General features: G+C 60.2%; 1 protein-coding gene across 3 annotated transcripts in view; it reads right to left on the reverse strand.

Moving 5' to 3' along the window:
• Positions 1–18,706, reverse strand: part of ESPN (espin) — a 29,706-nt gene extending 11,000 nt beyond the window's left edge. For all 3 annotated transcript variants that reach the window (XM_035019917.1, XM_035019915.1, XM_035019914.1), the window contains exons 1-7: positions 18,413–18,706; positions 15,399–15,592; positions 5,620–5,806; positions 5,301–5,483; positions 5,020–5,151; positions 2,194–2,395; positions 1,029–1,300 (exon numbers count right to left, since the gene is read on the reverse strand). In XM_035019917.1, the coding sequence (XP_034875808.1) occupies positions 1,029–1,300; positions 2,194–2,395; positions 5,020–5,151; positions 5,301–5,483; positions 5,620–5,806; positions 15,399–15,592; positions 18,413–18,706 (1,464 nt within the window). The remainder of the gene's footprint in view (positions 1–1,028; positions 1,301–2,193; positions 2,396–5,019; positions 5,152–5,300; positions 5,484–5,619; positions 5,807–15,398; positions 15,593–18,412) is intronic.
• Positions 18,707–19,691: the final 985 nt, after the last annotated feature.

Below are 19,691 nucleotides of genomic sequence, written 5' to 3' on the forward strand. Positions count from 1 at the left end.
GGGTTGAAAGGGGACCCAACTGAGAGCTTGGTCCAGGATGGCAGTGAGGGCAGGGTGGAGTCGCTGTGGAGGTTGTCCTGCCCCCTCCCCCACCCAGTGGCCTTGTGACCTGGGTCACCTGTGGGCAAATTGGTTACTCAGCTTGCCTCTGGAGTCGCTTGCCTTGGGCTTGAGAGAGAGCTACAGGTCAGGGTTCCCACGGGCCCCTCAGGGGCCTCTACCCCATACTCAGCCACCTGTGGTCTCAGGTTGTCCCCCACCTCCCAGACCAGCCAGGACCCCAGGATCCCCTATGGGGCTCCCTGCCTGGGACTCTCAGCTCCCCAGACCAGTCCTCTGGCTTCGGAGCCTCAGCCAGGATGCCAGAGGCCCTGACATCCCGGGCACCTCACATTCAGTGTGCCCGCGCTGGACACTACCTCATGGCCCCCATCTCAGGACTGGCCCTTCCACCAACCTGGGCACTCCAAGCCCCAAACTGGGGAGCCAACTTCAGTTTCACCCCTCCCTCAGCCCCCTCTGAGTGCGGAGTCCTGCTAGTGCTCTCTCTCCCTGCCTCCACCCTCCCCGTGGCCCTTCACAGCCATGCCACCTGCATCTCCCCCCGGGAGCACAGACACCCCCGTGGGAGCCATTCTCTACCTGAGCCTGGGGCTGTGGGCATGTGTAGGGCTGTGGAGAGGCAGTCTGCACATATTCTCTGCCAATGACCACCGTGACCACCCTGCCACTCTGTGCAAGAGGTAAGGGAGGACCCAGGTCCCTGAGAGGTACGGCTGTCTGATTACACGTTCCTTCACCCATCCCCCGCTCCCGGGAGGGTAGTGGCTTTGTCTTACTCATCTGCCTGTCTCCAGTGCCCAGCCCTAGGTCCCCAGGGGGCTGGCCAAGAGCTTTGACTCTCAAATAGGCCACACTGGCCCAGGGCCCCCCACCCTGTGCCCACGAGCCAGTCTCCTGGCCTCAGGCGCTGCCTATCCGCCCAGTCGCAGTGCTGGGAGGCAGGCAGGTGGGTGAAGCTTCACTACCTCCATCTTGAAGGCCTCCGTCTCCACGTGGCGGAGTTTGCTCTTGGTCTGCATATAGATGTCAGCTGCATGTGGCCCCACGGGGGGCTGGGGAGCTGGGTAGCCTGGTGGGGGTGGGGGCAGTTGGGTGCCCGGGGGTGCGGGCGGCGGAGGGAAGCTGGGTGGTGGTGGCAGTGGTGTGGTTCTCTCCATCTTGCCCCGGGGCCGGCCCAGCTCCGAACTCAGCATGTTCATGTAGTTTTGTACATCTGCAGCTCTTGAGCTGGGAAGCCCTGGGGAGGGAGGGAAGGCTGCGTTTGGGAGTTTGCAGAGAGGCTGTCCCCCAGGACTGAGGCCCTCTTCCACCCAGAAGCAACTCACCAAGGGGTGAGGTGGGCTTAGGGATGCAGCTCGGGATGGCTCCACTGTGGGCCCCAACAGTGCAGGGCCCCACCTTAGCCCTGCCCTGCCTTAGCCCTGCATGTGTTGGGGAGAAACCATGCACTCAAGTCTGGAGGGAGGCCCCAGGGGGCTTTCAACACCAGGGCATGCCGGTGGGTGGGGCACAGCCGCCTGGAGGGTGAAGGGGCAGCTCCTCGGGTCAGACGCAGCAGGGTGGGGTGGCAGGAGTATGGACGGCCGCGCCCCAAATGGCAGGGCACCCCACCATCTCTGTAGGCCACCCATGCTCAGGGTGTGCTCAGTGAGTCAGTTTGTGCATTGTGTTGGTTTGTGAGTACACACAGGTGTTTCTTTGTATTTGCAAACGGTCTGTGGACATGGGGCGTGTGTGTATTATGCGCCAAGTGTACACACATCTGGGGTATGGAAGGGGGGCTGTGTGTGTGGCTGTGTGTCCCCATACGCACGTACGTGTGCGCATGCTTGAGTGTGACTAGTCTGGGACTAGTGTGTACAGTCTGGGGAACACCGTGTGTGAGTGAGGACAATGAATCACATGCGCGGGGCATGGGGGTTCCGTCGGAGGGAGAGTCCCTGTGGATGCACAGGTGTGTCTGTGACAAGCACGAGTGTCGCCTGCCCGTCCCCACAAGCAGCAGCCCCTCCTGGTGACCCGGGCAGCCTCCAGCATCAGCTGTGGGCAGAGAGGGCCCGAGGCTGGCCGCCAGGGCCCAGTGGCCAGTCCCATGCCCCCTCCGCCCCCTTCCCAGCCCGGCCCACTCACGGCGTGGGGGGCGCTGGTCCTTGACGCTGGACTGGCTGGAGGAGCAGGAATCATAGTTGGAGAGGGTGCTGGTGGGCGAGCTGAGGTCAAAGTTCAGCGGCTGCACTGACGTGGTGGTATTGGGTGAAGACATGCCAGAGTCAGGCTGCTTGGCCTCCAGCTCAGCGGACGGGTCCCGGGACAGGACGCGGTGCTCCACACTCTGCAAGGGAGGGGAGGCAATGAGGACAGCCCGACCTGAAGACCAGCGTGCCCCTCCGGGCCAGGGTCCTGCTCAGGCGCATCCTTGCTGTGTGACTTAGGCCGAGCCGCTTCCCTTTCTGGGCTCCCTCCCCATTCTGAGAATGTCTCTCAGGTTCTTCCCAGGGGAAGAAGCCAGGCCCCCTGGCAGCAGGACCACAGGTTCCTGGGAAACTCCCACCCCAGCCACTCCTTGCTCAGGGGGATTGAGAGACTGTCAGAAGAGGGGGCCCTGGTCTGGACCCCAAGGGGAAGACTTCTCCTTCCTCATTAGAGGGACTGGGCTCCAGTGTATCTGTGGGACGGGGCTCAGGTGCCACAGCTGCTGGGGGCAGAGGAGGCATGGGGGATGCCCACAACTTGCAGGAAGGACTAATTCCCCATTACTGGCCAGCAGCCTTTGTCTCTCCTTGTTCTACTGGGGCAAATCCCAACACCAGCCCTGCCCCTATCTCCTGATGGGGCCCTTGGAGAAAGGGTGGGGCCTGGGGTGGCCCAGCTGAGTCTGGTGGGCAGCCCAAGCTCAGGCTGGAAGCCTGCTGTCCCCACCACTGTCTGTGCCCCTGCCCACAGCCCTGACCCTCCTGGCATGGGAGCGGGCTGGGGTGGGGGTCCTGCTTACGTTGCCCATGCTGGCCTTGCTGTCGGCAAGCCCGCTCGCTGGCTCTGTAGGCTGCCTCCTGCCCAAGCCTGCTCCTCCACCCGGGGCCCGCTCCCTGCCTGAGAAGTGTCACAGGCCCCCCGGGAGTGGGAGGCAAGCCTAGTACCAGGTAACAGCTTAGCAGCCATGCTCATTGGCCCTGTAATTAGGGGCTCTGTGGGAGTGTTTGCCTTTTCTGGGCCAGCATCCTGCGTGGTTTGGATCTGTCACTGCTGCACCTGGGCCTCTCTGGGTGAGGGGACCAAGGGCTCCCATACCCCACCCAGTTCAGGGGGGCCAGGCCCTGCTGCCTCTTCCATGAGCCAAGGGAAAGCCTAGGGGCTGGGCTGGGTGGGTGGGCAGCTAAAAATGCTCTTTTCATGGCTGACAGCAGTGGGCACTGAGGGTGCCCAGCTCTGACCCCACGGATCACAGAGGTTAGGAGTACTGGCTCTGCAGCCTGGAATGCTGGCTTCAGATTTCACTTCTCCCACTTACTAGCTAAGTGACCTTGGGCAAGTCAAGTCACTTATCCTTTCTCTACCTAAAGAGAGAGAGCATGTGGGGGTGTGGGGGGAGAGGGGCAGAGGGAGAGGGAGAATCTTAAGCAGGCTCCACACCCAGTGCAGAGCCTGACGAGGGGCTCAATCTCAAGACCCTGAGATCATGACCTGAGCTGAAATCAAGAGTCAGACTCTTAACCAACTGAGCCACCCAGGCACCCCTGAGTTTATCTGTAAATGGGGATAACAGTACTTCCTGCCTCGTGAGCGTACAAAAAAGATTTTAAAAGTTAGTGGAGTGCCAGGGTATGGTAGCCAGTAAATGCCATACATGTCAACTATTAGTGTTAGTTTCCAGTGGAGACTGAGATTATACTATAAAGCACTGGGCAGGGTACCTGCCGGAGTCAGAATTCATGCAATCATGTTTGTTGCAACTGTAGCTGCTGTTAAGAGTGGCTGGAGGTGCCACCCCCATCCCACCCTCAAAGCAGAATCATACACTCTCTCAGTGGGAAGGAACCACCTCTGGTTCAGAAATGCCCTTCACAGCATCCACTTCTGTTGGTATACCCTGCTGACAGGGTACTCACTATCTGTTGGACCATTACTCTCTCTGGGCGGCCTTTTGGGGGGAAAATTCTTCCTCGGGTCCAGCTGCAGTCTCTGACCCCCCTTGCTGTGCTCTGGAGCACCCAGATCCAGGGTGTCCCCCCCCCCCATGCTTGCGCACAGGGCAGACAGTGCTATGGGCAGGAGGCCATCCCACACTCTCCCCTCCGGGCCTCACTTCCCAGCCCCTCTTCCAGCCAGGCTGCCCCCTGGAGCTGGTCCTCCTGAAGGCACCTGTGAAACCCACCCTCTGTCCTCCCTCGTGCCCCAAAGCACATCAGATAAGGCGGGGCCCTGGACCTGGAGCCAACCAGACCTGAGCTCAAGACCCAGGAGGTGACTTCACCTCTGTACAACCATAATAAAATTATTTAAAAAGGTAACACGTTTCCAGTTATGAAGTAGCCATGAAGTGAGCAAACATATAATGTAGCTGTGTGACCTTGGATGAAACGGGGACATTAACACCACCTACTTCAGCGGCGGTGGAGAGTTAAATGAGCTACTAGTGTGGGCTGTGGGCAGGTGACTGAACTTGACTATCCCCATCGGTATCTGAGCGTGATTTCTCCACGCCTTCCTGCTTACCAGGATGCTGCTGGTCCTCCTCTCCTTGACCCTTTTCCTTCACTCCCTCACTCCTCAGTGGTCAGTGGTTCTGGGCTGAGAGAGGGTAATGGTCTAGGGCACTTCCTCATTGTGTGACCTCGGACAGGGGCTTCATGTCTCCGAAACTCAGCTTCCTCCGTGGTAAAGGGGTAAGAACACCTACCCCTGGGGGGAGGTGGGGATGGGGTGGGGGACGAGATAACCAGGGGCTCAGGGTCCTACCAGGTTCTCCACGGTGCGCAGGTAGCGGGTGCAATGGCTGTGGCCGTTGTAGTCCGAGAGGTCGGCGGCCGTGTACCCGTCGCGGTCGCGGACGTCCAGCTCCGCGCCGTTCACAACCAGGATCTGGCAGCACTGCGAGGGGCCAGGTACTGAGGACCCCGGCCGCTCGCCCGGACCCCCTTGCCGGGGCAGGGCTGTGCTGAGAGCTCGGCGCCGGCAGAGGGCGCCCGCCCCGCCCCGCCCGCTCCGGCCCCGCCCCCCCGCTCCGGCCCCGCCCCCACCTCCAGCTCCCCGTTTTCAGCGGCGTCGTGCAGCGGGGTCCCGCCCCACAGGTCGGCCGAGATCTCGCCGCCGTGCAGCAGGAGCCAGCTGAGCACTTTGGCGTGGCCGCGGCTCGCCGCGAAGTGCATGGCCGTGGCGCCGTCCTTGTCCTGTTCCGACAGGCTCACGTCGGTGCAGCTCACCTGGGCGGCAGGGGGCGCGGGATAGAGGGGCGGGGGCTGGGCGCCAGGCCCTCCAGGCTCCGCCCCCTCCGTGCAGGCCGCTTCGCGCAGGCCCCGCCCCTTCCCGGGCCCCGCCCCGCCCTGACCCCGCGCTCACCAGCCACACGATGACCGAGCTGTGGCCCATCTGCGCCGCCGCGTGCAGCGGGGTCATGCCGTCGTGGGCGCTCGCGTGCGGGTCCGCGCCGCACTCCTGCACCAGGTACTGCGTCACCTCCAGATGGCCCTCCTGGCACGCCAGGTACAGGGGCGTGGCACCGTTCTTGGTTTGGGCATTCACTCCCCTGCAGAGACACAGCACCCACCGTGGGATCTCAGCTCCCACCTCCCTCCAAAGCCTTCTTACGCCCCTCGCGCTCTTTTGGGGAGCTCTGGAGGGCTGGGAGAGTGAGTTGGCGAAGGTCTAGTCACTGGGTCGCGCTGTACTTGACTCGGTCTGGACTCTTGGTCCTATGCCAGCCTCCCTCAGGGGGGCCCCTCTGGCGCGGCCACCCCCTCCAGCAGTCTCCCTTCTACAGTGCACACCTGACTGAGCTAGTCCCTGGTCCTCAGTAAATAGCCCACCTTTTCACCAAGGTCTACAAGGATGTGGAGATCTGGCCTCTTCTTACCTTTTCAGCCACATTAACCCTTTATCACTGTGAGTCCCAAACCTTCTGTCTTACCTGTATGCCTTTGATCGGGTCCCCCCTCTATCTGGAATGCCCTTCCTTCCTCCTCCCTAAGACTCAGTCCAGATCCCTCCTCCGTGAGGCCTTCCCTGATTTCCCCACGCAGAGCAGACCTTTCCTACCTCTGTGCCCCATATGGCCCTGGGCTCACTCCATGGACTGCCCGTCATACGTGATTGAACATAACTGATTTTGGCTTCTGTCTCCCCCCGGGGCAATTGAATTCCCAGAGGGCAGAGTAGTAGGGTTGCCAGATAAAACACAAGATGACCAGTTAATTCTGAATTTCAGAGAAACAAGAAATCATTTTCGGCATGGGATAGACTTATACTAAAACATTATTTGTGGTTCATCTAAATTAAAATTCAATTGGATAGCCTGTTGTTAATTGAAACTCTACAGGTGGCCACCATTCACGGAGCACTTCTGGTATGCTGTGATATTGATGGGCAGGTTCTTATTGGATGCCCTAACTTAGGTCCTATTGTCATTCCCATTTTGCAGACAGGCAATTGAGGCTCAGGGGCTGTGACTTGCTAAAGGTCACACAACTGGTAAATGGCACTCGAGTGTATGTTTGTGATGCAGGGCCTGGTGCATGTAGTAGACACACAGGAAAGCCCATCCCCTGTCTTCACTCCTGGAGCTTTCCTGAGGTCCAGCTAGCAGCTGTCTCTGCCCCTCATCCCTGTTCCCCAGCTGCTGAAGAGGAGTCCTACCTGGGGAGCTGGGAATCAACCCCATAAGGTGGAGTGCTGCTGGAAAACAGGGAAGTTGGCCCCGCCACTGATTGAGCCTCGGTTTTTCTGACTTTGTAATGGGGTGGACAGCCCAGGGCGCAGTTACCATAGTTGGACACTAGGTGGAGACACAATCCAGGCCCAGACAGGAGCTGGCCACCGCCGTCCACAGCGGGTCTCAGAGGCTCGGGCTGAGTCCCACTGTGCAGCATCAGCCCTCCAGGCCCCAGGAAGTGCGCCTCTTCACCTGACTAAGCGTCTTCCCATCCATCCGCCTCCCGATCCATCCACTGGCGACATCAGTCGCACACTCTCCACCAATGTCCATGCACGCCCTCCCTCCCTCATCCCAGTGCCGCCCAGCTGTCCATTAACATGGGCACCAGGCCACCCAGTCCTCCTCTATCTGCCCACTCACCCACCCTCTTCTCACCCCCGACATGACTTGGTCCCTTCCCCTCACACACCCCTTGGACCTTCCTCCCTGTCCCTAAAACCCTGGTTCCTGTCCGCTTCCCTGACCCCCGTCCCTCAGGCCAACTGCAGCCCTCCTGGGCACCTCCCTGCTCTCTCCTTACTCGTGACATGGGCACCCCCACCCCAGACACAGAGCTGCCATTTTTCTGGGCCTGATGCCGAGCGCGGCACTTCGCGCATTTGGGGTGGAACAGGGACCATGCCTGGCTGCCCTCCGTTTCCCGACCTGAGTCAGGGGAGTGGTGCACGAGCTGACATGGCACCCGGCGACAGAGACTCACCCACACGCCTCTTCCCAGGAACGCTCTGGCTTGCAGTCACCAGCCTCCACACCCCAGTGCCATCCTGCCCCCCACCCCCACACATTCACATACCGATGTGACAGTAACAGCCTGCTTAATATTTCATGACCGACACTCAGTGGCCTGAATTATTCACCCCGTAACCAAGGCACAGTGAGTGCTGGGGTCCTGGGGATCAGAGGCTGAGGGGGCCACCACCCAGGACCCACTGAGATCTCTGCGGGGAGGCCTGAGGCAATGTACAGAACTTGGGGTACCAGATCTGCCAGGAGCCCTGCCCCCCTAGCATCCCCTGCTTGGCAGATGCCCGGGATCCAGGGGTGTCCAGCCAGCCTGGGAAGGTCTGAGAAGGTCTGAGAAGCTGGTGCAGAGCAGGACCTGAGGAGGAGGGTGCAGTCATGGCCACAACCTCCTGCTGGGCCAGTGGCTGCCCCCCCAGCTGGAGTCGCTGGGACAGAGGAAGCGCTCCATACATGCTCCAGCTCATCGCCATTCCTATTAGTATTTCAGCCTCTCTGTTCTGGGAGCCACAGCCTCCAGCCCGGGAGGCCCCAGCACCATGGGGCAGACAGATGGGCCAGGGTGGGAAAGGGGGTCCTGGCCTTGTTACCCCTTTCTACTTTGGCCTGAGGCAAGAAGGGCAGGCCCCCCCCCCCGAATGCTCACTGGGGGGGAGATTATAAAACCATGGATTGGGACGCCTGGGTGGCTCAGTCGTTAAGCGTCTGCCTTTGACTCAGGTCATGATCTCAGGGTCCTGGGATCGAGCCCCACATCGGGCTCCCTGCTCAGTGGGGAGCCTGCTCCTCCTTCTCCCCCTGCTTGTGCTCTCTCTGTCAAATAAATAAAATCTTAAAAAAAAAATGGATGAGCACATGGAACAAAATCAATTCATCTGGATGGAGAGAGAGATGAATTTATAATAGTAGTCATAATAATAATTGATAACAGTGATAGTAGGTACCGTTTATCAAATGATTGATCTGTTTCAGGCACTGTGATGAGCAGACCACATGCTGTCTCATCTAGTCCCCTCAGGGACCTGACGGGATAAGTGCTAGCATTTTTCCCCTTTTCAGTTGAGGAGACTATGTACAGAAGTCTCAGATCGCTCAGTGAGAGAGGCAGAGAAGGATCTGGGTATAAGAAGGACCTGGGGCGAGAGCCCAGCCCAGCTGTGTCACGGTCTTGCCTCTTGTCTCTGTTCTCAAAGCCACCTGCAGGGTGGGGGCAGTAAGCGTCCATGAGACGTGCTTGGAGAGCCCTCAGCATGGGCCTGTCACCTGGCACAAGGCTGGAGCCTTTGTTATATTTTGGGATCCCTGTGGAGAGTCACCGAGAGGAGAGGAGCAGGGTCTGAGGGTACTTCGGGCCTCAGCATCCCACTGGCTCCAGCCCATCAAGTTCTAGCCAAAGTGACACTAAGGGTGACCATTCCAGTCCCAGTCCCTGCCCTTGGCCCTGGCCACCACCCACCACCCTGACTCTTAGCTCACTGGGCAGGGCCCTAGTGAGTTCTTAACCTCCTGAGCCTCCATTTCCATATATGGCAATTGGGCATCATAATTGTCTAGAATCTCCTTGCCTCTTATAAGAGAACAGAAGAGGAAGCTTTGGAAGGTTGCACGTATCCTTGGAGGGAAGGCTGCTCTTTGCTTCCTCGTGCGGCGGCCACATCCTGACCAGTCAGCCCCCTCACCCACCCCCTGAGGCCTCAGCTGTCACTCCCCACGACCAACGCCGGGGGTTTCCCATTCTCATCTGACTTGGCCACTCCCTAACAGGTGCCTCTTTCCACTCTTCTTGGCTTCCTGGACCAGCCGTCAACTCACTGCCAAGCCTCTTATTAAGCCTTCTTTGCTGGGCCCTGGCCTCCACCTGACCTCCAAACATGGAGATGCCCCAGAGTGTCCTTTCTGAACACACTCTCCCTGCTGGTGAGCTCATCTACTTCCCAGGGTCAAAGGCCACCTGCACCCGATGTGCTTCCTCTCTCCAGCTTGGACCTGGAGTCTACATCCGGTCCCCACCTCTACCCATTGTCCATGTGTGCACTGCCCAGGCCTCTGGAATTTTATGTGCCTGGAGTGGATCTCTCGCCTTCTCCCTCAAACCCTCCTCAGCTTGCCAGCTCCTATCTGGTAAAGGACACCATGCTAACTTCCCTTGCGTGTAGCCCAAGTCCAAATCCTAGGAGTCTTTGGAGACCCTCAACCCTTGATCTCTTTATAGGTCTGCAACTCTCACATAAATCATATCTTTCTTCCTCTCTGGGAAATAGGTGACACGAATGAACTTCAAATAGTAAGCAAGTCACCGCGTGATGATATGAAACAAACATGGAATGCTTGCTGGAAATCCCCATCCTTTGCCACAAAGAGCAAAGGGTTACCTGCCCACGGAACCAGACTCAGGTCAAAGAGCAGCATTTCCAGTGGCCCTCACCTTTGGCAATAATTTCTGCTCCAAGGAAGTTCAGAACGGAGGTGATCCCACAAGGATTAGATCTCGTCGTCATGGGGTAAGGCTGCCCTGGATAAAAGTTATGGGTCCTCTGGTGGCTCTACCTCTCTTGTCCTCTAATCGTGCCTCCTAGCTTATTTGAAAAGATCCCAAATTAGGCCTGGCTCAGGGAAGAAATGCAGTCCTTACTTGAGGAAGGTTCTAGAATAGTCAGCTTTACACCCAATTCACCCGCAAGCCTGGAATATTTCTGGAAGCTTACCCTTCCCTGCAACTCTCCCAGACTTTCAGGCCTTCTTCCTGGGCCTCACTGAAGCCAAGCTTTATCCCACCTCTGCGTCTGCCTTTGCTGGTCCTTCTACCTGCAATGCTCCCAGGCCAGATTTTTGCAGGGCTGGCTCCGCTTTTGATCCAGGTCTCAGCTGAGCTCCCCTAGGAGGCCTTCCTTCCTTGACTCCCTCAATTTAAAGAAACCCCACTGGTTTCTACCAAGCTGCCCCGTTTTGCTTTATGGCACTTGTCACTGGAGTTATCTTGGGTACCTATTTTGTTCATTCCAGGGACACATGTCATGAGGCTGCCACAGGACAGGGCAGAGCGGTGAAAGGAGCAGATCCCTGCCATCCCAGAGCTTGGTTCCACCGGGGCCCGGCTGGCAAACCAACACACACGCACATAAGCAAGAACTTCTCTGAACACGGCACATGCTCTTGATCTGTCCCCTTGTTTGCGCTGGGAGCCTCCCTGGAAGTTTGCTCCAAGAAGCTGGGAGGGCTCACTACCTCCCAAGCACCGGTGGGCCGCCCAGTTGCTAGCTGTTGAGTGAGTAACTGTGGGGGTGAGTGAGACGGGCAGCGAGACCAGGCGCCCTGTGCTGTCTCCTCACACATGGCCTCGGCTGGTCCATTTGCCAGATGGGCCAGGGAGGCTCAGCAGGGAGCTCCATCTGAGGTCACCCACAGTGAGATGCACGCAGAGCTGGACAAGACCCAGGGCTTCCAGGCTCCTCATTCATTCAACAAACACAGTGTGTCAGGCACGGGGCGGCAGACGAGGTCTGCTCTCATTAGTTGGGGAGACATCATAGGAGAATGCCCCAGGATGCATGGAGTGTAATGCCAGGGGTGATAAGGAGGCCAGGGAAAATAAGGCAGTGTGAGGAAGAGCGGGAGCTGGGGGGTGTGCATGCTGCTGGGCAAGTTACAATCTGAAGGAGGCTCTGGGCAGGACTTACTGTGGAGGGGAGGTGGAGCAAAGCCTTGAGGGAAGGGAGAGAGCAGCTGAAGGGCTCTCTGGGGAGAGTTCTAGGCAGCAGGAACAGCCAGTGGGAGGTTGGGGGGCACCAGCCTGTGGTAGGAGCCCAAGGAGGCTCTGGAGGCGGAATGGAGTGGGGATGGGGGAGCCTCGCAGGTGAGGCATGGGGGCAGGCCAGAGGGAGGAGGGCCCCCAGGCCATTAGAAGGAAATGGCCTCCCCTATCAGTGAGCAGGGAGCCTGTGGGCAGTCCAGGGGTCTGATTTGCATTCTCAAAGGTGGGCAGAGCTGGACGGGAAGAGGGCCAGGGTCAGGGGAGACCTGAGAGATTAGGAACTGGAGCAGGAATGGGAGATAGGCCTGGAGAGGGGGTACAGTTTCATCAAGGCCACGCAGGGGGCCCAGGGGACCTCAGCTGCTCAGTAAGCCTCTGTGAAGTGCTGTCTGTCCCTCAGTCAGCACCCGCAGCAGGGACATCTGTCTGGCTCACTGATTTATCCCTGGCCCTTAGAATATTGCCTTGCGCAGAGTAGAAGCTCCATAAAGATTGGTTGAATAAGTCGATCTGTAACCTGGGTTACTTATAGAGCTACTGCCTGGGCTGGTTATAAGGCTCAGATGACCGGGTGGTGCTACGCACTTAGTAAGCACTCGGCAGGTAGGAGCTCATCCGAGTTTATCCTGACTCCTGGCCAGGGCATTTTCCAATCTCTGTCCCAGGGCAGGGCAAGCCTCAGGCAAAGGAGACACTTGCAGAGAGGTGCAGCTGATACGGATCTTAGGGCAGACTGATTTTCCAGTTTGCTATGAAGGGCAGAGCACAGGGGCCCCAGAAGAAGGAAGAGCCCGGAGCCCCTCCATCATTCTCCCCAGCCTTGAAGCTCGAGCCCAGGGGTCTAGGCCGAGCCTGGGGCTCCCCTCCAGCTGCACAGACCCCAGGTAAGCACACGGTGGGTCCCGGCATCCTGCCGGCAAGGCGGTAAGGAGCTCCGAGGCTACCTGCTCCTTGCCCCTTCTCTGTCTGCCCTGACTGGAGGTCTGGATACCTGGCTCCCCTCCACCGACCACGAGTGCTCCTGGCCAGGAGGGCCGACCCCACTGACTCCATCTCCCTGAGACCCAGGGCCTGAAACAGCCCCAGCCCAGTTCCTGTCAGCCTCCATGCCGCCCACTTAGGGACCCTCCTTCTGCAGGGAGGATCCCCATGGGGCAATAGCCCCAGAGGTCACTGTAGCAACTCCTCCACCTCTGGAAGGATTTGCCCAATGGATGGGGATAGAGTGGACAAGGGGCAGGTGGGTGCAGGGTGTTCCTGCAATCTCAAGCCTCTTCTAACACCCCAAGGTGCAGCCTGGCCCGAGCAAGCCTGCCCCCGACCCCCCGCCTTGGTCCAGCCCTCCAGCCCCTCTGCAGCTTGTCATTGCCACGGCCCACAGCCTCCCGGGGCGGGATCGAGTTTCTCACTGGTAGATCTGGGAGCCCTTCCTCCCTCACCGACTGCCAGGGAGAGCTGAGGCCTTATGAATAATTCACCACACCTCACAGCAGGTCTGGGAGGCTCACGAGAGTGAAAGCGTGGGCCACAGCCTCCACAAGCAGGCTGCCTGGGTCCCCGGATTGAGCCCTGCGGCCTGGGGCAGCCTGAGCCTCTGCCCTCTCCATATGCAGCCTTGGGGTTCCCAGCCTTAGAGAGCAGGAGTCTCTACCCCCAAGACAGGAGGCTACATGGGCATTGGCCTCCAACTCCCAGAAGGCCCCACTCCAGTTCCCAGCCGCCCCCTCCTGCCTGAGCCCAGCCTGGCAACCTCACAAAAGCACCTTCTTATCAGCCAGGTCACACGCTGCAGCGGGAATGGGCCCAAGTCTTCTGACCACCTCTGTGAGATTCATAGAGGCCTCTGAAGGGCTGATGGCTCATCAGCCCAGGCCACCTGGCCTCAGAGGTGGCATCAGGGCCCAGTCACTGCCAGCACCTGGCATGGCCTGAGAGGGGTCAGGGTTCCCACGGCACAGCTAGTCTTCCTAAGGCTGGGACCCCAGCTCATACAGGGCTCTGGCTCATCCTAGGCCCCAGGCTTTTCAGTGAGGAGGGGTTCAGGGGCAGCCTGGGGCTTCGCCCCTCCCCCTCCTGCCCAAGTTCCTCATCAGCACTTCCAGGGGTGGGCTTGGAGTCCTGTCTCAGTTTACACCATTTGGGCTAAGTTGGCATCGCCATTAGCCCGGCTTTGGGGGGCCCGTTACGTGTGATGGGGAAGGCTTATGGGAGCAGAAGGGTCACCACAGGCCATCCTCCCCTCTCAGGACCTCAGTGTCCTCTATGTGAAGTGAGGGGGTGGGACAGGGGCATTCGAGTCACCACAGTGGGGCTGCAGGCCTGTCTCAGGGGCCGCTACCTGGCCTCAACCTGGAGAGTCCGAGTCGGGAATCTGGGACCAAGCCCGCCAACCGTGCTGACGGTATCAGGTTGGGAGCCTGCATCTCGGGGGGCCTCCTACTCTAAATCACTGCCTTCAATGTGACCCAAAGCCTAGCTTGTCCGGAGCGAAGAACTCATGCCGAAGTGCCACCAAGTGGCGTCTGGCGGGGATGGCTGTGAGGAGAACCTCTGGCCCTGTGGCACACCTGCGGGGCTCCCACTAACCAAACCCGGGAACTCCTTGCTCAGCAAGATGACTGCAGGCCGGCCTGGGGGCTCTCAGCACTGCCCTTCATCACCCCAGGGTGCCTGGGCCCAAGAGGCTGCCGGCTGTCACCACCCTGCCACAAGGCCCTGGGGCCAGGCTGGCCTCCTGCCTGCTCCCTGGGAGCCCGGGCCCTGCAGGCTCCCACAGGCCTGGAGCCAGTGGTGAGGACTGACCCCCTTACCTCGTGGCTGCTCTCCTCCCGCGGCTCGGTCTTCTGTCACCACTTAATGTCCCAGGCACCCACTTGGACTGACAAAGGTCACCGGTCAGAGCCCCCATTCGTCAGGTGGGGACTATTGTCCCACTCCCTCAGACACACCCCCAGGACCCCTGTGTCCTCTCAGATGCACCTAAGACCTGGTTCCCTCCCTCCCCCAGGACCCCCCAGGATTTCCCTGCTCTACATTGAGCCCCATTCTTCCCCATGCTCACACCCCACCCTGGGGAGCTCCCAGCCCACTGCTCAGCTGCTTTCTCAAACCTGCCACTCAGGCTGAGGACCCTGGGAGATTTGGGGGCCCCACCTCCCCTGCTAGAGGGAATGGGCTGAGGGGTCACAGGAAATGACAAGTTGCTCTCTGGGTGGTCTAGTCAGCAGGCTGTGGGGCTAGGAGGTGGGGTGGGGGTCTGGGCAGGAGGTCCTCTCCCTTCACTGCTCCTCCTCCTTCTTGACTAGGGGTCTAGGAAATTCTCCCATATCTTCACTCCTACCCCTGATTTAAAGATTTTTATTTAGCTATTTATTTGAGAGAGAGAGCGAGAGCAAGCGAGAGAGAACACGAACAGGGTGAGGGCGTGAGGGGCAGAGGGAGAAGCAGGCTCTTCACTGAGCAGGGAGCCTAATGAGGGGCTCGATCCCGGAACTCCGGGATCATGACCTAAGCCCAAGGCAGACACTTAACCGACTGAGCCACCCAGGCGCCCCTATCCTATCTCCCATTTAAGATGGTCCTGCAAATTGGCACAGGCCAGAGCTCAGGAGAGCCACCTGCTGCAGGCTGGAAAGCTTCCTGGAGAGGAGCAGGTGATCTTGGCCCGCATGCCCAGCCTCCCAGGTGTAGCCGCATGCTGGGCACGAGAGCATCTGCCTGCCAAGCTCTGGGGCAAGTGGCTGTGGGCAGCCTTCCAGGAAGGGAACAATTTCAGCTTGGGTGGGAACCATCTCTGGCCAAGGGGATGGCCCAGAAGCAGAAATTCTCCCAGAATGCTGGAGGGGCAGCTTTCAGGCATTCCTCAGAGCCCTGGCCCACACCACCCAGAAGACAGGCGAGGAGGGGTGTCCTTACTCAGGATGGTGCCCGATGAGAAGCCTCAGGGAGGGGAAGTCTCCTTTGGCGGCAGCATAATGCGCAGGCAGAGCGCCTGTTTCTGTGGCCACGGTGGGGTCCGCACCGCCATGACGCAGCAGCCAGTCCACCAGCTCAGGGTGGCCGAAGCGCGCAGCCAGGTGCAGGACTGTGGCACCAGAATTGTCTTTGTCCTGTGGGAGAAGAGCCCGTTAGTCCTTCTTGCATCCCACCAGCCACGGGGGCCGTTCTGTCCTTGGACCCCTGACTGGCCCTCTTTGAACCGTGCTGGGCTTCCCGAGGTCTGCAGGTCATGATGGAAAGGCTCGCGTATAGTAGGCTTTTAGGACATGGCATTCTTGGGCTCCCTGGCAACTGTCACCCAGATGCTCAGGGAACACCTGAAGGAGTGAGCGAGGGTGGCTGGGGCGGGAAAGCTGGGCTGTTGCGGTGGTACCAGGCTAGCCTCAGGACTGTGGGGGCACCCCCTGCGTCTAACCCTCGGCCCCTTCCTCTCCCTCTCCGCCTCCCCAGGTGTCACATGAAAAGAGGTCTCCAGGTTGGTGGACCTCCAATAACTCAACATCAGTGTGGGGAACGGCCCCTGCCTGGGCCCCCAGCAGACTCCCTGCTCCTGGCCCAGGGAACAGGCTGTGTTCTCACTCTGTGGAGGAGGAAGCTTCTGGGTACTGGAGGCAGGGCCTGGACAGTCAGCCAATGGTGGTCGGTGTGGACTAGTGGCAGCCCCTGGGAGGGGCTTGGGCTAGACCCTCTCCCAGGCACCCCAGAGGGGGCAGGCCGATGGTCTGGGCCCCAAAGTACCAAGTATGTCATCCATGACCATCCAGGTGTGTGTGTCTGTTGCAGGAGGGGGCTGGCAGGTGCTGCTTACATTACCTGGGCAAGGAGGAGAATCACAGAGAACCCACAAGTCTGGACTCAGAGGCTGGCAGGTCTGGGTGAGTGGGCACCAGTGTGGGAACAAGCACGAGTACCCAGAGCCAAGCAGGTGGGATAATGGAGAGGTGGGCAGGGGCACAGGGATGGGGCAGCAGTGGGCGGGGGCATGGTTTACTAGGATCAGGGAAGGGAAGCCCCTCTGCCCACAGAGAGGCACTGGGGGGAAAGGTGTGGCCAAGGCGGCTGGAGGAAGGTGAATCTCAGAGGCTCTTGAAAAACAGGTGAGAGGAAAAGAGGGGACAGAGGGGACAGGGGCCTGGAGCCACGACTAGTAAGTCATCAGTCAGGCTATGGGGGTGGTTGTGGGGCTAGGAAGGAGGCAGCCAGAAGGTGAGGCAGCTGAGGACAACATTTGGACTCCTCTGTGCGCCAAACGCCTAGTCTATCCCCCTGAGCCCAGACCTCTGTGAGGGTGGGGAGGGGGCAATAAGGAGAAGACCCAGGCCTATGGGCTCTGGCCTGTCCCCAAGGCTCTAACAGCTGTGTAGGCCCCAGGAGCCTCACGTGCTGTGGCCCACACCCTAAAGCTGCTTATCGCTGGGCTGAGCAGGGCTGGGGATCGAGGTCATCCTCCCCACAGACACACTTCTGCCCTGAGCTTGCTGGGGCTCGAGGGAGGGAGACTTGATAAGCTGGGCACAAGGCCACCTGTTCCCCCACCTCCTCTGCAGTGGCTAGGGAGGCTTCCGGCCAAGCCTGGACATTGGACATTAGCATGCCATCCCCCAAATGAGTGGGCACAGACCATGTGCCAGGAAGTCCTGATAACAGAGCCAGCCAGGAGATAAGGGGTGGCCATCTCCCAGGAAGTGTCAGAAGAGGGACCTTGCCATCCTGAGAGCGAAGTGGGGGGATAGGGTCTGGTCATCCTTAGGGTACAACCAACCAGCTCAGAGTCACCCCTGCCTCCTCTCCTACATCCAGTTAGCCCAGCGGTCTTGCTAAGTGGAAAGTCAGTTCTGGTTCCTTCCTCCAGTTGCTTTTCCCCCACAACTAGGATATCATCCAAATTCCTAAGCCCAGCCTCTGGTGGCTTCTCTCCCTTCCCCCCTCCTTGCTGATCCTGCCACAGGACAAGAATGTGTATGCCTCAGGGCTTTGCACTTCTTGTTCCTTGTGCTTAGAACTCTCTGATCAGCACCTGGCCACCTCCTTCTCATCATCCAGGACTCCCCATAGAGGTCACTCACTCCTCGCCAAGGAGCCCAAGGAGCTAGCTCTCTGACACCCCTCCACCACAAGCCCTGGCAAGACTGACCCCGGGGTTGCTGTCCACTGCCCCCAGGGACTGGCAGCTCCGGGAGATCAGGAGCACACCTGAGTCCCCAGGCCTAGTACCTGTTGGATGCTCTATTGCCCACAGGAGCAAGCAGGAGAGCTGCACATCAGAACCTGAGTTGCCCCACCTCCAGCTCAGGAGGGACCAGGTTTATATCAGCCTGAGGGTCACTGAGCGAGACCAGGCGGGTCTCAGGGCAGGAAGACTCAGGCTGGGCTGGAGAAGCAACTCACAGCTGGAAGGCAGGAAGGTGCTGATGTCCCAGGGTCAGCTAAGGTCCCGGGGAGGCCTCATTTGCCACCCCCATCACCCCTGCCCCATGTCCTGGCCTTGGGGACACCTGCGTCTGGGCCTGGGGTGGACTGTAGGACTTTGCCCACCCCTCTTCCAGACCTGATCCCAGAAGATCTGAGCTTCTGATTCTGTGCCCCGCCCACTCTCCAGGACTCCCGTGGATCAGTGCTTTGCTTCTCCCCCCACCCCCACCCCCACCTCCCATCCCGGCTTAAATACTGGCGCAGGTAAGCCCAATTCCCTCCGGCTCCGCATTACCCAGTGCTCTTGTAGACAGTGGCCCCAGCTTGCCGGGGCGTCTTCCCCCGGGCACTGTCGACCTGGGGAACCCACCGCACCCCAAGCCCTCTGGACGGAGCTCAAAAGCAAGCTCATTCGGGAGGTGCCCAGTCTCACCCACCCGTGAGCCACGGGGGCTCTAGGCCAGAGCTCTCCCCGGGGGAGGAAGCCGCAGGGCGCGCAGTGAGCGGCGCAGACCCACCTGCACTCCGCAGCCGCCCTGCGAGAGCAGCCACTGCAGGCAGGCGAGGTGGCCAGTGGCGGCGGCGTCGTGGGCCGGCGTGGCGCCGTTGCGCGCGCGGGCCGCGGCGGGCAGGGCGGCCTCCTCCACCAGGAAGCGCAGACAGTGCAGCTTGCCGGCGCGGGCAGCGTGGTGCACCGGCAGCGCGTCCAGCGGGTCCCGCAGCGAGGCCTTCAGCAGGCCGGCGGCGTGCAGGGACTTGAGCACGTCCAGGTCGCCCTGCCGCGCCGCCTGCAGCGCCCGCTCCAGGGCCATGGTGCCGCCCGCGGCGCCGCGACCCCCCGCTCAGCGCGTTCCCCCGGGCGCCATGCACCTGTCCCGGGCCAGCGGAGAGCCCGCGCGCGGCCGTCGGGGCCCTGCGGCTCGGGGAGGCGGAGCGGCCGCCTGCCGGGTCTCTGGCCCTCACCGCCTCGCCCGCTCCGCTCCGCCTCCGCCTCCGCCGCGCTCTGGGCCTGGGGGCCCCCGCGGGCGCCCGGCTTAAGCCTGGGGCCCGCCCCCCGCGCCGCCTCAGCCCCGCCCCCGCCGCGCCGCCCCGCGGGCTGCGTGGCCGCGCCGAGGGCCGGACTCCGGCTAGGACGGCAAGTGCGCCCAGGGACTTCTCTCCTGATTTAGCTCACGTATAACAGAGACCGCGGAGGGAGGCCAAACGGTTCGAATTTGAGAGCCGTCCAGGCGCTGGCGAGCGGAGCCCCCAAACGAATTAATTCATCAACCCAGTGCCCACGACATGCTGTTCCAGGCCCTGGGGACACAAGCCAGCAAACAAGTACTCTCTGCCATTGCAGAGAGTGACGAGTGTCACCAGAACAGGAATACGGGGTTAGAGAGAGAGTTGTAGGCACTGCGTGGGTGGTTAGGGAAAGGTGCGTCTGAGGAGGTGTGGTGGGCTGGGCTTTGAATGGTAAGAAGGGACATTCCAGGCAGACCAGACTGCAAGGGCAAAGACCCTGGGGCAGGAACAGGCCACACAAGTCCCTGAGGGGCTCCGGGTCTGTGCCAAAGTGGGAGCAACAGGTGCTGGGCCCTCAGCCTTCTGCGGTTCCTCCAGGCCCCAGAGCCTCCTGGAGGCAGGAGAAAGAGGAGGAAAAGGCAGGAATGCCTGGGACACTCAGGTTTCTGGATCCAGAGGCTGTGGGGCTCAGAGAGCACCCAGAGCCTCTGTCTGGGGTGCGGAGAGTCAATGGTGAGCTCGAGGGCCTGGGGCTGGCAAACAGGGAGAATGGAAAGTAGGAATGCAAAG

This window comes from Mirounga leonina, unplaced genomic scaffold (assembly GCF_011800145.1).
Source record: "Mirounga leonina isolate KUSES-001 unplaced genomic scaffold, KU_Mleo_1.0 Mir_173, whole genome shotgun sequence".
Classification (NCBI taxonomy): Eukaryota; Metazoa; Chordata; class Mammalia; order Carnivora; family Phocidae; genus Mirounga; species Mirounga leonina.